Raw genomic sequence first — 16,652 nt, forward strand, 5'->3', positions numbered from 1 at the left:
GAGGGCGAGGGGAGCCCCAGGAGTGCCCGGGGGAGCCCGGCCGGGGCTGAGGAAGTCGAACCCAACATGGCGCCGGCTCCGCCATTCGCCGCGCCGTCCCCCCAAGGGCGCAGCCCGGCCGCGGGCCCCGCCTCCCCGCGGCGCCCATTGGCTCGTTTGAGACCGACCGGCGCGCTGATTGGCTCCGAGCCGCGCCGCGGCTGCCGCCTCCGCGCTGCGATTAGTCGTCGCTAGCATCAATATCCGCTCCTCTCCCGCCCCACGGCGCGGTCCGCGCAGCCGGTTGGTGCTGGGCGCTGCCAGTTTCAGCCACGCCCCGCCTCCCATGTCCCATTGGCGGCGGCACACGTTCATCACGCCGCGGCCCGCGCCGCCGCGGCCGCGCCCATACGGGGTCTCCCTGCGAGCCCGCGCGGGCGCCGATTGGCTGAGCCGCCGCCCGCCCCCTCCCCCCCGCGCCCCCATTGGCCACCGCCCAGCCGCGCTCCCCCTCCCCCACGGGGCGGGGCGCCAGGGGCGGGGCCCGCCCGCCCTCCTCTCCCCCCGCGCCGCGCCGCCCTCTCTTCCCATTGGCCGCGCCGCCCGTCGCTCCGCGGTCCGCGCGGCGCCCATTGGCTGCGGGGGCGGCGGAGGCGGGGCGCGGGGCTGCGGCCGCGGCGCGCGGCCCCTCCCTCGGCAGCCCCTCGGCGGCACCGGCGGGTTCGGCCGCTCGCCCGCCCGCGCCCCCGCCCCGCCCCGCGCGCCCGGCCCGGCCCCGGCACCATGAGCGGTAAGGACGGGGCCGGGGCCGAGCGCCGCGCGGGGCCCCGGGCACACGCAGAGGCGGCGGCGCCCGCCCGCTCGGAGGGGCCAGAGGCGGCCCCGCCCCGCCGGGCCGGGCCCCGCCGGGCCGGGCCTCGCCGCGCCGCGCCGGGGGGACCTGCCGGGGGAGGGACCCGGGGGAGGGGGGAAGGCCTCGGGGGAGGGACCGGCGGCCGCGCCGGGCAGGGCTGGAGCGGAGGAGGGGGCGGCGGGGAGTGATGGGGAGGCCCCGGGAATCGGGGCTGGGGGCGGCGGGGGGGGGCGAGATCCCGGGGGATCGGGCGCGGAGATGGCGGGGGAGGCCGGGGGGGTGGGCGGCTGCGAGCGCAGGGACCGGGGGGCTTTCCCCCGTTCCCGGGCAAGGCGCCCTGCGGGGGCGGATGCGGGGGCCGCGGGCGGGGGGGCCGTGCGGGAGGGCCGTGGGAAGGAGCGAGCCGGCGGGCGGGGGGCGCCCAGCGCCCCCAGCCCAGGGCAGACCCCGGTGCGGGGCGCTGGGGGTGAGGGCAGGAGCGGGGGCCGCTGCCCCGGTGGCCGGCGGAGGATGAGGAGGCTCCTGAGCGCTGGGAGAGGAAGCACTCGGTGGGAGCGGGGACCCCCGCGCCGGGCGGGTGGCGGGAGGGGCAGCCCCGGGCAGGGCATCCCGCGGGCCGGACCCGCGCGGGGGAATCCCGGGGTGGATCCGCGGGGCCCGGCGGGAGGTGTGTGTGCGCGCCCCGGGCGAGGCTCGGGGGAGGCCCGGGGAGCACCTCGGCGGGGGCCAGGGAGTGTCCCGGGCGGCTGGGGAGGAGCCGCGCCTGGAGCAGGGCCGGGTCCTCCCCCCCTGTCCCGCTGCCAGCTCCTCCTTGGCAGCTCCCCGCTCCTCGCAGCCCCTTCCCGGCTGCGCCAGCAGCACATGGTGCCCCCGGAGCCAGCGCGCCCCGTCCCCTCCGGGCCCTGCCCGGCCCTGCCGAGCCTCGTGCCGCTGTCCTGCCCCAAAATGTCCCTAAGCGGGGCTGTCACTTCCCTCCCGCGCAGACCAAGAGAGCACCGAGGAGATGTCGGCTGTGAAGCCCGACAAGGGCGAAGGCGACGCCAGCAGCACGAGCAGCGCCGGCGGTGGGGAGGCCCAGGTGAGCGGGGGGAGGATCGGCCCCGCTGGCCCCGGGAAACCCGTGGCAAAGTCCAGGCCCGGGCCGAGCTGTTTGCTGGGCCCAGGCAAGCGTTTGAGCAGGGCAGGAAGAGGAGGGTGAGCGCTGCCAAGCAGCGCCCGTGGCTTCCCCTCCTCCCTGGCTCTCTGAAACACGCCGTTCCCCTGCTGTCAGTGACACCACGGCCCCCCTGGCCCTTCTCCAGCTCGGGGAGCCCAGGAATGACCCTCCTTCCTGGGGGTTGTTGTGCCTCAGGGGGATTTCTCGGCTTGGGGGTGGAGGAGCCCTCTCCTCTCTTGGCTTTCCCAGGCAGGCTCCCTCCCAAAAGGCTTTTCCGTGCGGGTTCAGGCTGTCCCGGCCTGACAGCCTTGTGCCTGGCAGTTGTATTTTTCCGGCTGTGGGTGGGTTTGTTCAGGAAGGAGTGTTTATCTTTTCCGAGTACGCTCCTCCCTGTTTTCTCTTATTAAGTTTTTTTTTTTGTTTCCCCGTTTGGTTTCTTTTATTTTTTTTTCCACTCCGGGCCTGCCCCTCGGGCCTCCTCCCACCCGCGTAACTCCTCCTCTCATCCCCAGGAGTCACAGCCGTCCCCGCTGGCCCTGCTGGCAGCCACCTGCAGCCGCATCGAGTCTCCCAATGAGAACTCCAACAGCTCCCAGGGCCAGCAGGGCGGGAGCGGCGAGCTGGACCTGAACGCGGCCGCTGCCCAGCTCACCCAGTCGGCCAACGGCTGGCAGATCATCTCGGCGGGCTCCAGCACCCCCACGGGCTCCAAGGAGCCGGGCAGCAACGGCAGCAACGGCGGCGACGCCTCCAAGAGCCGCCCGGTCAGCACCGGGCCCTACGTGGTCACCTCGGCGTCCGGCCTGCAGAACCAGCAGGTGCTGACGGGCCTGCCGGGCGTCATCCCCAACATCCAGTACCAGGTGATCCCCCAGTTCCAGACCATCGACGGGCAGCAGCTGCAGTTTGCCACCACCCCGGCGCAGGTGAACGTGCAGCAGGATGCCTCGGGGCAGCTGCAGATCATCCCCGGCTCCAACCAGCAGATCATCACCAGCCGCGCGGGCGGCAGCAACCTCATCGCCATGCCCAACCTGCTGCAGCAGGCCGTGCCCATCCAGGGCGTGGGGCTGGCCAACAACAGCCTCTCCGGGCAGACCCAGTACGTGGCCAACGTGCCCGTGGCCCTGAACGGCAACATCACCCTGCTGCCGGTCAACAGCGTGGCCGCCAGCCTGGCCCCCACGTCCCAGACGGGCACCCTGAGCAGCTCGGGCTCGCCGGACAGCAGCTCCCAGCCGGCCACCTCGGGGGCTGCCAGCAGCTCGGGCAGCACGGCCACGTCCCAGGCCAGCTCGGGCGCCTTCTTCACCAACGCCAACAGCTACTCCACCACCACCACCACCAGTAACGTGGGCGTCATGAATTTCTCCACCAGCGCCACGGTGGGCACCAACGTGCAGGCGCAGACGCCCCAGAGGGCCAGCAGCGTCCCCAGCTCGGACTCTCTGCAGACCCCGGTGTCGGGGGTGGCCCTGCAGCCGGGGCAGCAGAAGGAGGGGGATCAGAGTCAGCAGTCACAGCAGCAGCAGCAGCAGCAGATCCTGATCCAGCCACAGCTGGTCCAAGGAGGGCAGACAATCCAAGCCCTCCAGACCACCCCGCTGTCTGGCCAGACCTTTGCCACTCAAGCCATCTCCCAAGACACCCTGCAGAACCTGCAGCTCCAAGCCGTGCCCAACTCCGGGCCCATCATCATCCGCACGCCCACGGTGGGTCCCAACGGGCAGGTGAGCTGGCAGACCATCCAGCTGCAGAACCTGCAGGTGCAGAACCCCCAGGCGCAGACAATCACGCTGGCCCCCATGCAGGGCGTGTCGCTGGGCCAGACGGGCAGCACCAGCACCACGCTGACCCCCATCGCCTCCCTGCCCAGCGGCACCGTCACCGTCAACGCCGCCCAGCTCTCCTCCGTGCCGGGCCTCCAGACTATTAACCTCAGTGCCTTGGGAGCGTCCGGGATCCAGGTGCACCAGCTGCAGGGGCTGCCCCTGGCCATCGCCAACGCCCCCGGTGAGTGCTCGGCTCCCCGGGAAGGAGAAACAGCCGGGCCCGGCTGGGCTGGGCTGGGCTGGGCGTGGTTGGTGTCAAATGGTGTCGGTGGCCAGGGTGGGGCTTGTGCCGGCCCCGGGGAACGAGCGTGTCGATCGCCAGAAGACTCTAAAGGTCTTTTTGGGGAGTTTACGTCTTGGAAAGAAAGGCAGGAGGTGGCTGTTGGGGGGAAAGTGGAGAAGAAGGGGGACGCCTGGCTTTGTGCCACTGTCCTGCTCTGGAGGCCACCCAGGAGTGTCGGGTCGGGGCTGGGCTGAGGACCCAAGTGTAGCTTGGCTCCTTGGCTGAGCCTGTAAGGAGTCATGGCCATAAAGCACAGGGATTAACTGAAAAGCCCAAGAAAACAAACACAGTCACGGAGCCGCGGGGAATTTCCTCCCAGGGGCGGAAGAAAGGGCTCATTAAGTGTCTGGGTGCTGGCGCGGGACAGCGTGACCTCAGCGTGGCCCAGCCGGTCCCGTGGGCACCCTGCTCAGATCCCCAGGGATCCACCCCACCGTGTCCCACAGCCTGGGAAAAGCAGCCCATGGAATGTGGGAACCGAGCTGGAGCCTGCTCGGCTCCTGCCGCGGAAGGGATCGGCGCTGGGAACGCTCTCCACTTGCTTTTCCACTGTTTTCCTTGGGGTTTTTTTCCGTTTTTTTTTTTTGTGTTCTGGCTCTGGCTAAAAGGGGCTGTTGCTGGATTTAGTCACAGTTGAGAGGCAGCAGAAAATGTTGCTCAATCCAGCCCGAGCTTCCCTCTCGCGAGAGGCAGCGGCTGCTCCGCTCCCCCGGGCTTGTTTTGCAGCATTATTTTGGGCTGTTGCTACAGCAGCTTGGCTCGCAGGCGAGCCACGGCTCACTCTAGCCTCGGGATTAGGCTGATCCTTGGATTTCCCGGAGCGCAGGGACCCGTGGGGGGCTCCCAGGGGACACATGTGTCACCCACGGGGTGTGCAGGGTCCCCTCGCTGCCATCCCCGTGCCGGGGGTGGCTCCTGCCCGGCCGGGGCTCCTTCCTCGGTGCTCCCCGGCTCCTTCCAGGCTCTTTCCTCGGTGCTCCCGGGCCCCTTCCTTGTTTTGAAGGCGCTGGAGAAAGGCACGGGCGAGCCCAGTTCCTGTATTCGTGCCTGGCTCTGCCCTCGGAGGTGGAACAGGGAGGAACGTTCTAGAGACCACCCATGCAACCGCCTCCTCCTCTTTCTCCTCCTCCTCCTCTCCTTTTTTTTAGCTCAGCAGCCCTCAGCCCTTGATCTGCCGTGGAGAATTCCCCGCCGGCAGCAGCACTGGGGCCTCCTGGCTCTGTCCCCAGCCCCGAGTGACGCTGGCACTGTCTCTGTGACGCGGGGACGTTTTAAAAGAAAAGCCAGAGCAGGGTTCAGAGCGGTTTTTTTGGGGAGCCCCAGCTCGGTGGGATGGTCCGGGAGGCTCCTGGGATGAAATGGGGAAGCTGTGGCCAGCACGGATCTTCCTGGCGCCCGTCCAGGGGCAGGGTTTGACTCCAGCTTTTCTCTGGCCGTGTCCCTCAGACGTGGCAATGGGTCCCTTTGTCCCCACAGCCACCCCCAGCCCCTCTCCAAGGGGTGCTGAGCCCCCCCAGGCCTGCCTCCCTCCGGATCCGAGCTCTCCCATGGGAATTTCAGGGAATTTGTTGCCAACACTTCCCAAATCCCTGAGAGTTTTCCAAGCCTCCACGTGTGCTGGAATTTTCTGCTCCGGGCGAGGAGTTGGGAAGGATTTTTGGAGCAGGAAAAGCTCCTCTCTTCCGGGGGAAGGCCGATGGAAAATGGGCCCTGGCTGGGGAGGGGGCTGGGGCTGGTTTTCCTTGGGTGCTGCTCCTGGGGAAGGAGGAGGTGCCCAGCCAGGGGTGTGGTGGCCCCAGCTGCCACCTGGGCGGGCAGCACTGCGTGTCCTGCCCCTTGCAGAGCTCAGCTCGGCCTCCTGGGGGGCTCTGTCCCCTCCTGAACGCCATGGACGGGGGCTGTGCCTCCCAGCCCCTCGGGTTTGTTGCCAATATGGTTTTCTCATGTTTTTTTTTGACAGGGGGAAAATCCCTCAGGGAGAAAGCAGCACCTGAAAAGGTCTTTAAAACTCGGGGTTTTTTGCTCCTGGGTGGGATGCAGAGCCCAGCTCTGTGCAGGTCTGACTCAGTGTCTGCGTTAATGGGGTGGCTCAGAGGCTGTTTCCTCCTCCTCCTCCTCCCTGGAGCAGAGGCAGGGGCAGGTCTGTGGCCACCAGGGCTGGCATGTGGGCAAACAGGCCCTTCCACTGGCTCTGCCCCTGGGGAGGGCACCCCCAGAGCCAGGGAGGGGGGATTTCCTCAGCTGGCAGCACCCCAAAACCCTCCCGGGGCTGCTGCCAGCGCTGCCCACGTGGGAGGGACGGGGGCTGGGGCTCAGGTGGGGGCTGTGACACCTCGGTGGGGTCTGAGAGCCACCTCAGTGTCACCCCAGCCCGCCCAGGGAGGGGACATCCTGTGGCAGGGGGATGATGGTGGGGATTTTGTGACTTTGGGGTTTCTCTTCCTCTTTTGCCGTAGGCAGGGACTTTTCTGAGCTCAGTGTCCTTATCGTGGCTCTGTCCCCATGTCCTTGTCCCTGTCAGAGCCCTGATGTCCCCACGTCCCTGTCCCAGCCCTCCCTGGCTGAGGAATGTGGAGGTCGGCACTGGGATTAAACCCTCTTGTTTTGGGGGGCATCAAGGGATATCCCTCATTTTGGGATGTTTGATTCCAGGGCTGGATGGAGCTGTTGGGTGGGATTGGGATTTTCTGGGCAGCAGGAGCTCCCTTCCAGCTCCGTGGGTGCAGGATGTGGGGGGATGGAGCAGTGAGGACCCTCCCTGGTGGGCACAGGAACCCTCGGCCACGTGTGCCCCAAACCCCTCCCTGCTCCTGCTCCTTCCAGGGCCCTTCCCAGAGGGCACAAAGCCCCGATTGTGTCCTGTTTGCTGGATTTTAAGGGCAGCTTTGTAGCAGGGCCTGGATGAGGCATCCCCACGGCCCGGAGCGTGGCGGGGAGGGGAGAGGGGAGCCGAGCCCTTGTTTGTCTCACCGCAGCCGTGACATCACGGCCCAGACCAGCACATTGTGAAACTTCCTGCTCTGAACCCCAGCCAGGCTGGACTTTACATCCCCTCTGCGTTCCTGGGCTGACCTTCCTCCATCTGTGCTGCTCCCTGGGCGCTGACACGAGCCCCGGGGAGGAAGGGGAGCGATCCCGGCAGAGCCTGCCTTGTGGCAGCTTGGTCCCAGCGAGGCTGTGCCCCACACAAAGTCCCCTTGGTGGGGGACACCCCGTGGCTCCGTGGGGCTGCCCTGCTCCTCCTCCTCCTCCTTTTGCCGTCCCTGCTGCTGCTCCTGGCCAGGCTCAGCGGGGCTGGGAAGGGCTGGCGGCCGCGCCGGTCGGACGGGTCGGGTGTGCGGCACCCACCCACCCACCCACCCCGAGACTCCTCCCGGGAGAGATCCCGGCTCCAGACCCGTCTGCCGGGCCCTGATCTGCCTCTGCCTTTTATCTGGGCCAGCCCCAGCCCTGCTGGAGCCCCGTCCTTATCACCCCACGCAGGAGACACGGCCTGGCTCCCGCCTTTGGGGGAGTTTCCGCGTGGCTCCTTTCCAGAGCGTCGGCTCCCACCTTAGCGCGGCTCCTCATCCCCTCCCAGCCCTTCCAGGATGCTGGGTCAGATCCTGGGGGTGATACAGCCTTCAGTTCCTCCTTGGCATCAAAACGTGGCATTTGTGGCTCAGGAGAGCTTCCACTCCTGATTGCTGTGTGAGAGGGGTGAGGTGGGAGGCGCCTGCTGGGGTTCCCCACCTGGGGAATTGCCCTTCCCTCTCTCAGCCAGGCATTTTCCTCCTTCCACAGCCCTCCCACAGGGATTTCTGCCTGGATGGCAGGGGGGCTTTGGTGGGACCTGCCTGTGCCTGCAGGGTGAGCTGCTCTGGGTGCTTCACCCAAGGCAAGGCAGGGCTGGAGGCTTCATCCCAGTGACAGTTCAGGTGGGGATTTGAAGGGCAGAGGGGCTCTCTGTCAGTCTGTCAGTCTGCAGCACGACAGAGGCATTTGGCAGATCCTGGGGGATTCAGGGATCTGGCAGAGGGGATGATGAGGTGATTCCTTGCCTCAGCTCTGTCCCCTTTTCCAGCCCACCTCACTCATTCCGTCGGCTCCATCCCAATTTATCCCCTCTCCAAAGGAAGTGTCCCTCATCCTGATGCACAGAAACCTCCAGCAATTACAGGAGCTGCCCAAGGAGTGGCTTGTGGAGTCATTAGAGTCCAAATTAAAGCCCTGAGAGTCCAAATTACTCACTGGGCTGCAGGCTTCCAGCCTGCCCCATCCCCTGGTTCCCTCTCCACGGCCCCGATCTCCAAGGAATTGCTGAGCCAGAGCTTGGCTCATTTACATGGATGAGCTCCTGGTGCAGATTAACTCGTTTTGCAAACCAGGAAAGGAATCAGATGGGGAAAAAACCAAGGGGACATCGTTCCAAAGCCACTTTGTCCCTTTGTGCAGCTCTTTGGTGTGTCTGAGGCAGCTGGGGTTTGTTCTGGGCAGGGCAGTGACCCCAAAAACCGGGCAGGAAATGGGGAGAACTGGAGTTGTGAGCTAGAAAATGTGGATTTTGGAGGTATTTTCAGGAACACACCCTGAGAGGTTGGAGCTGCGTGTCCCCAGGTTTTGCTTTTCTTTCTTTTCACCTGAGAACTTCCTGGTGCCAGGAAGCCACGTCGTGCCTGGTGCCAGCTCTCCCCCCTCCCCTCTGCCCAGGCACGGCTGCCAGAGGTGCAGGGTTTGCACAATCAGCCCCAGTTTGTTGGTTTTGGGTTTTATTTCCAGCTCTTCCCCCTGAAAATGAACACGGGGTCTGTTCCCCTGCCTGAGGTTGGCCGGGGTGGGTGTGAGAGCTGCTCTGGGCATTTCTCACCTCCTGGTAGTTTGCTAAATAAAGCAAACAAACCCCAGCTTTTTTCCTGCACAAGGAGCACCTTGTCTGCAGAGAATCCCCAAGCCAAGATTCCGGGCTTTGGGGTTTTTTAGTGGGACACCAGAAACTGCCCCGTTCCTGGGGGGTCTCAGAGGTGGAGCTGGCCCAGGGGCAGCTCCCCTCTCCTGCCTTCCCCAAATCCCTCTTTCTCCCCAGGCTTTTTCCAAGGATTAAACCTCCTCTTGCTCTATTAATAATGTATTTTTTGAGGGCTTTGCTGACCTGAGTGTGGAGCCTCCAGGGAAGCTTTAGTCTTAGCAGGGATGTGTATTAGGGGGGATAATAAATGTGAATTATCCTCTCTGCCCACTTCTCCCCTGAACACGTCGTATCCCAGAGATTTCAGATCCCAGCCTGGGCTGGGATGATCCCTGCAGGTCCAGGATCTGCTGCCCTGGATTTATTCCTCACTGAGAGGCAGACACAGATCCCCAGCAGCAGGATTTGGGTTGGTTCCCCCAGTGCCAAAAGGCCAGAAATGCCGCGTGGGCTTTTGCCTCGTGGAGGATTGAAGCCACTCCCAGGAATCCTGGCTGGATTCTCCCTCTCCCTGGTGTGTTTTTGGGGGAAAGAACTTGTGTTTTCTCCTGGTTTGGGGGGAAGAGTTGTGTTTTCTTTTGGCTTTTTTTTTTTCTTGCTTTTTCTTTTTTTTTTCAGCTCTTCCCATCCGGGGAAATCTCTAATCCGTGGCTGGAGCACAAAGCTGTTGGTGCTGGCTTAGGGAGCTTAAAAACCCCTCCCAGGCTGGCTGCGTGCAGGGCTGTGACTGCAGACACGTCACAGGAGCTGCAGGGAGGGACTGGGAAGCTCCTGAAATCCTCAGCCTGGCAGGGAGCTCGGGAATGTGGCACCGAGGGCCAGCCCTCAAAGGGTGTCACCTCTGGAGGGGACAGTTTCCTTCTCCAGGCTCCCAGGGCCGAGGGGCAGAGCCCAGGGGTTGGTGCCAGGCTGGACACCTGGGGTTGTGTGCCTGGTGCCAGCCCCAGGTGACAGCCCCAGTGACAGCCCCTGGTGCCATCCTGGCTGCTCCTGCCCTGTCCCCCCTGTCCCCAGGCCAGGCTCTGCTCCTGGGGGTGTTGGAAGCTCTGGGTGTCCTCAGCAGGCCAGCACTGCCTTTCCCAGGAAATCTGGATCCCTGTGGGCTGGGGGGCAGCAAACCTGCCCCAGGCTGCTCCTGCCTCTTCTCCCAGGTGATAGAGGAGGCCTCAGGCAGTGCTGGGAAGCTTCAGTTTGGATTTTAGGGAAGATTTCACTTTCCTGATGCCTCCTGTCCCTCCTGACCCCCAGGGATCTGTCCTGGTGGCTCCTGAGCCCCAGGGATCTGTCCTGGTGGCTCCTGACCCCCAGGGATCTGTCCCCCTGTCCCTCCTGAGCCCCAGGGGTCTGTCCTGGTGCCTCCTGTCCCTGTTGAACCCCAGGGGTCTGTCCCCCTGTTCCCCCTGAGCCCCAGGGATCTGTCCCCCCTGAGCCCCAGAGCTCTGTCCTGGTGGCTCCTGTCCCTCCTGAGCCCCAGGGCTCTGTCCTGGTGCCTCCTGAGCCCCAGGGCTCTGTCCTGGTGCCTCCTGAGCCCCAGGGGTCTGTCCCCCTGTCCCTGCTGAGCCCCGGGGCTCTGTCCTGGTGCCTCCTGTCCGTCCGTGGAGCTCTGCCCAGCCGCCACTGACGCCTGCTGGCACCGGCACCAGCAGGGACTGGGCAGGTTGTTCCTGCCAGGAATTCTTCCTCATTCCCCGTCTCCGGGTTGTGAAACTCCCTCCTGGCACCTCCAGCCTGTGCCTCATGGGGGATTTGAAATTCATCCTTCTCCAACCCCCCCTGGCTCCTGCCTCGGAGCTCCTATGGGGAAAACCAGGCTGGGGAAGGAAATTTCCCTGCTTGGCCGAGGTGCTGCTCCCAGCAGGGCTGCCCAGAAGGATCGTGGGCTGGGCTTTGGGAATGCCAGCTTTGGAAAGTGCAGAGGGTCACCAGCAGCCCCAGGACACCCCCAGTGACCTTCCTGTAGCCTCATTCTCACTGGAGCTGCTGGGAGCAGCACCAGGGAAAACCCAAAATGGTTTTTTGGGAATAATTCCCACCTGGAGCTTCATTGGAGATAAAGCCCCGGGTGTGCTTGTCTCAAACCTGCCACACTCGGGTCACAGATTCCTTGTGAGGAAATTGCTGGCAAAAAGGTGAATTTGTCTCAAACCTGCCACATTCAGGTGACAGCACGTCCTTCCTGTGAGGAAATTGGGGTGAAAAAGGCGGATTTGGGGCTGGAATCACAGCCCCTGGGAATAAATTAAAGACCTGGACCAAAATGAGGGAAATGTGGGAGGTCCAGGGGCTGGGGAGGCCAGGGAGAGCCCCAGGCTGGGGAAAGCTGAGGAAGAAGGGTGGGATTCCCCCTTTGTCGGAGGAGAGGTGTGCAGGTGAGGAGCCTGCCGTGACCTGCCCCGTTGGTGTCCCGCAGGTGAGCACGGCGCCCAGCTGGGGCTGCACGGCGGCAGCGGGGACGGGCTGGGCGACGAGAGCACGGCCGTGGAGGAGGGCGAGACCAGCCCCGACCCCCAGCCCCAGCAGGGCCGGAAAACACGGAGGGAAGCCTGCACCTGTCCCTACTGCAAGGAAGGAGAGGGCAGGTGAGGCTGCTGCCCACGGCTCTGGCACCGGGAGCACCCCAAAGGGCCCCGTGTTAGGGGATTGTTCACCTTGGGAAGGGTCCCTCAGATCATCAGCTCCAGCTGTTCCCCCAGCCCTGGCGAGCACACCCATGTCCCCAGGTGCCACGTGGTGTACCTGGGCGCAGCCCCAGGTCCTTTCCCAGCTTTCCAGCCCCAATTCCCTGTGTCCCGTGGGGCTGTTGTGAGCCAAGGGCAGGGCCTGGCTCTTCACCTGGCTGAACCTCACCCCAAACCTGGCTGAACCTCACCCCAAACCTCACCCCAAACCCGGCTGAACCTCACCCCAAACCTGGCTGAACCTCACCGCAAACCCATCAATCCCACAGGTCCAAACCCATCAATCCCACGAGTCCAACCCCAAACCCACAGGTCCAAACCCATCAATCCCACAGATCTAACCCCAAACCCATCAATCCCACGGGTCCAAACCCATCAATCCCACAGATCTAACCCCAAACCCATCAATCCCACAGATCTAACCCCAAACCCATCAATCCCACAGGTCCAACCCATCCCAATCCAGCAGCTCCACACCCCCCTGAAATTCCCTCGTGTTTAACCCTTCCCTCCTTGCAGGAGCTCTGGGGATCCAGGGAAAAAAAAGCAGCACATCTGCCACGTGCCGGGCTGCGGGAAGGTGTACGGGAAGACCTCGCACCTGCGGGCGCACCTGCGGTGGCACACGGGGGAGAGACCCTTCATCTGCACCTGGGTGCTGTGCGGGAAGCGCTTCACCCGCTCCGACGAGCTGCAGCGGCACAAGCGCACGCACACAGGTGGGGCTGGGCTCCTGGGACACCTGGGGGGCTGAAATTGCGGGAGGTTTGAGCCCCACACAGCTGGGGCTGGGGTCCTGGGGGGCTGGAATTGAGGGGGGTTTGAGCCTCACACAGCTGGGGCTGGGGTCCTGGGACACCTGGGGGGGCTGCTCTGGCTCGTCGGGCAGCCTCGGCGATCCCCAGAGCTGAGATGGCAGCGTTGGCTTTGAGCTCTTGGGGCTGAGAGCCCCTCCAGAGCCTGAGCACTCTCACAGGGAGGAACCTTTTCCCAAGGTCCCAAACAATTTCCAAAATTCCAACATCCTGCAGCATTGGCCTTGATCTCTTGGGGCTGAGAGCCCCTCCAGAGCCTGAGCACTCTCACAGGGAAGAGCCTTTTCCCAAAATTCCAACCTCCTGGGACATTGGCCTTGATCTCTTGGGGCTGGGAGCCCCTCCAGAGCCTGAGCATTCTCACAGGGAGGAACCTTTTCCTGAAATTCCAGCCTCCTGCAGCTCTCAGGTCTTGGGGCTGGGAGCCCCTCCAGAGCCTGAGCACTCTCACAGGGAGGAACCTTTTCCCAAGGTCCCAAACTATTCCCAAAATTCCAACTCCTGGAGCATTAGCCTTGATCTCTTGGGGCTGGGAGCCCCTCCAGAGCCTGAGCACTCTCACAGGGAGGAACCTTTTCCCAAGGTCCCAAACTATTCCCAAAATTCCAACTCCTGGAGCATTAGCCTTGATCTCTTGGGGCTGGGAGCCCCTTCAGAGCCTGAGCACTCTCACAGGGCGGAACCTTTTCCCAAGGTCCCAAACTATTCCCAAAATTCCACCCTCCTGCAGCGTTGCCCTCATGTCTCCACTCCAGCGCCCGACCCCTGTCAGGGCAGGACCCCCTTCCCCAACCCCAACCTCTCCTCCCTCCCTCATGCCCGTCTCCCTTCCCCCAGGAGAGCTGGGGTGCTCTGGGGTGGCTACTGTGACTCGTGGGGCAGCCTCAGGGATCCCCAGAGCTGAAATTGACCTTGAGCTCTTGGGGCTGGGAGCCCCCCAGAGCCTGAGCACTCTCACAGGGCGGAACCTTTTCCCAAGGTCCCAAACTATTCCCAAAATTCCAACTCCTGGAGCATTAGCCTTGATCTCTTGGGGCTGAGAGCCCCTCCAGAGCCTGAGCATTCTCACAGGGCGGAACCTTTTCCCAAGGTCCCAAACTATTCCCAAAATCCCACCCTCCTGGAGCGTTGCCCTCATGTCTCCACTCCAGCGCCCGACCCCTGCCAGGGCAGGACCCCCTTCCCCAACCCCAACCTCTCCTCCCTCCCCCCAGGAGAGAAGAAGTTCGCCTGCCCCGAGTGCCCCAAACGCTTCATGCGCAGCGACCACCTCTCCAAGCACATCAAGACCCACCAGAACAAGAAGGGAGGCGCCGCCAGCGTGGCCATGAACGTCTCGGCCGTCCCCATGGACACGGCGGCCTCGGCCGAGGGCAACGGCGGCGCCGCGCCCTCGGCGCTGATCGCCACCAACATGGTGGCCATGGAGGCCATCTGCCCCGAGGGCATCGCCCGCCTGGCCAGCAGCGGCATCAACGTCATGCAGGTGGCGGACCTGCAGTCCATCAACATCAGCGGCAACGGCTTCTGAGCGCCGCCTGCTCCACCTCAAGGCCAGAGTTATATATGTATATTTTTTAATTTCGGCTTGATTTTTTTTTTTTTTTTCCCCTCCTTCCTCTCCCTTTTTTTTTTTTTTTTTTTTTGTCCTTTTTTCCTCCCCTTCCTGTCTCCTCACCAACCGCCCCGAGGTCCTTTGGCGTCATCATGCCTTGGTCCTTTTAGCAAAAAAAAAAAAAAAAAAGCAAAAAAAACCAACCAAAAAAAAAAACCCTGACGACAGAAATACCAACAAAACAATACAAAAAAAAACAAAAAACCAAAAAAAAAATCACAAACACAAAAAAAAAAAAAAAAAAAAAGAAGAGAAAAGATTCTATATTATTATTATATATATAAAAATATAAAATGTGTTCGTTTGAGAGAGGAGAGATGTTGCTGTGACCATGGCGTGGTCCCTTTGATGCCTTATCCTGGAGCAGGTCGGACGATGCCCGAGCTCCCCTCCCCTCCCTGACCCCGTTTATTTCCCACCAGAACCCCCTCCCCGGGCTGTCGGCGCTTTGCTTTGAGGTGACTCTGTAATTCCTTTGGCATTCTCGGGGGGAGATCCCGCTGGATTTTTCACCCTTGGACTCCCACTGCCCTCCCCTGCCTTGGCAGGTGTTGGTTTTATTTTTTTTTCCCTTGGATCTTGGTTTTTTCCAGCCGTTTTCTTGGCAAGGCTCCCTGTCCCGTGGGAGTGGAGTTGCTCCATGGGAAGGTCGTGGATGCAGCCCTGGGGGGACAACTGGAGCCTCCTCGGGGGGGGAAAAGTTGATTTTTTTTTTAATTACAGCCAGCATTGGAATTAATAATAATAGTAATAATCGGGGAAAAAAGGAGAATCTGCGGAGCTCAGCCGGTCTGGAGCGAGGGGGAAGCACCGCAGGGACACGAGGGACACTCGAGGGTTTTGTTGTGGCACCGCTGGAGGTGGCTCCTGACAAAAAAAACAACAAAAAAAAATGGGTGCTGGAAATAGGGACAGCTTGGAGAAAAAACACAAAAAAAACCCCAAAAAGGGTTTTCCAGGATCCTGCTCTTCCCGCCGTGGGAGGGCTCGGTCCTTTCCGTGCTTCCTCCCACACCCTCCTCTTCCTGCCCCAGCCCGGCTGCCCTGGCTGGGCTGTCCCCAGCTGGGCTGTGGGGTGCGGGGAGTGGATCCCCAAAGGAAATCCGGGATTGTTCCGGGCAGCAGCTTTGGGGTGAGCCCTGCAGTGAGCCCGGGTGTGGAGCCAGAACCTCCCTGCTGCCATTCGGGGGTCGGGGTGTGAGCCCCCCCTCTCTTGGGGAGGGGGCAGAGGGGAGACCCCACTGATCCATGAATCCCCCCCCCTGTCCCGGGTCATCCATCCCCCCTGTCCCGGGCCATCCATCCCCCCTGTCCTGGGCTTTCCCCCCTATCCCGGGCTATCCATCCCCCCTATCCCGGGCCATCCATCCCCCCTATCCCGGGCCATCCATCCCCACCTATCCCGGGCCATCCATCCCCCCTGTCCCGGGATTTCCCCTTTGTCCCGGGCCATCAATCCCCCCCTATCCCGGGCCATCCATCCCCCCCCTGTCCTGGGGCTTTCCCCCCTATCCCAGGCCATCCATCCCCCCTGTCCCAGGCCATCCATCCCCCCCTTATCCCGGGCCATCCATCCCCCCCTATCCCGGGCCATCCATCCCCCCTGTCCCAGGCCATCCATCCCCCCCTTATCCCGGGCCATCCATCCCCCCCTATCCCGGGCCATCCATCCCCCCTGTCCCAGGCCATCCATCCCCCCTGTCCCAGGCCATCCATCCCCCCCTATCCTGGGCCATCCATCCCCCCCTATCCCGGGCCATCCATCCCCCCTGTCCCAGGCCATCCATCCCCCCCTATCCTGGGCCATCCATCCCCCCCTATCCCGGGCCATCCATCCCCCCCTATCCTGGGCCATCCATCCCCACCTATCCCGGGCCATCCATCCCCCCTGTCCCGGGCTTTCCCCCTTGTTCCGGGCCATCAATCCCCCCCTTATCCCGGGCCATCCATCCCCACCTATCCCGGGCCATCCATCCCTCCTGTCCCGGGCCATCCATCCCCACCTATCCCAGGGCTTTCCCCCCTGTCCCGGGCCATCCATCCCCCCTATCCCGGGCCATCCATCCCCCCTATCCCAGGGCTTTCCCCCCTGTCCCGGGCCATCCATCCCACCGGAGATCGGGCGCTGTCCCCCCCCAGGGCAGGTGGAGAGTGACCCCCCCACGCCCCCCGGTGCTTCCCACCCCGTGCCCTTGTCCCGCTCCCGCTGTCCCGGGAGAAGCTCCAGCCGAGCCGGGAGCCCGGGGAGGAGCCGGAGTCCCTCGGGAGGGGCAGGAGCTGCCCCGGCTGCCCCATCTCCATCCCGAGCTCCGGGAGCCGGCGGGAAGCAGGAATCTTGTTTTGATTTGGGTTTTTGGGTTTGGTTTTTTTTGTAAAAAACACGCAAAAAAAAAAAAAGGAAAGGCAGCAGAAGCTCCCCGGGGAGGGGGCGCAGGGCCCGGCCCCCCCAGCACCCCCCCGGCTCTCTCTCTCGATATCTATTTTTGCATTTGTATA

General features: G+C 63.4%; 1 protein-coding gene across 2 annotated transcripts; it reads left to right on the plus strand.

The window, feature by feature from the left end:
- The first annotated feature begins 670 nt into the window (after window positions 1-670).
- On the plus strand, window positions 671-15,789 carry SP1 (Sp1 transcription factor). Of its 2 annotated transcripts, none has more exons than XM_084223613.1 (6): window positions 671-769; window positions 1,816-1,910; window positions 2,501-4,001; window positions 11,459-11,627; window positions 12,246-12,445; window positions 13,756-15,789. In XM_084223613.1, the coding sequence occupies exons 1-6, from the start codon at window positions 763-765 to the stop codon at window positions 14,070-14,072; spliced, it is 2,289 nt and encodes a 762-aa protein (XP_084079739.1). In that variant the 5' UTR covers window positions 671-762; the 3' UTR covers window positions 14,073-15,789. The 2 variants fall into 2 exon arrangements, with proteins under 2 accessions (XP_084079739.1, XP_084079740.1); XM_084223614.1 differs by lacking the exon at window positions 671-769 and adding an exon at window positions 1,204-1,380.
- Window positions 15,790-16,652: the final 863 nt, after the last annotated feature.

The sequence above is a fragment of the Fringilla coelebs genome (genome assembly GCF_963513975.1).
Source record: "Fringilla coelebs genome assembly, chromosome: 30".
In the NCBI taxonomy this organism is placed as follows: Eukaryota; Metazoa; Chordata; class Aves; order Passeriformes; family Fringillidae; genus Fringilla; species Fringilla coelebs.

Bases quoted from the DNA above. Each gene is read 5' to 3' on its own strand.
- SP1 (XM_084223613.1), top strand. The intron at 4,002-11,458 runs GTGAGTGCTCGG...GGTGTCCCGCAG, and splicing joins GGCCATCGCCAACGCCCCCG to GTGAGCACGGCGCCCAGCTG. The intron at 11,628-12,245 runs GTGAGGCTGCTG...CCCTCCTTGCAG, and splicing joins TGCAAGGAAGGAGAGGGCAG to GAGCTCTGGGGATCCAGGGA.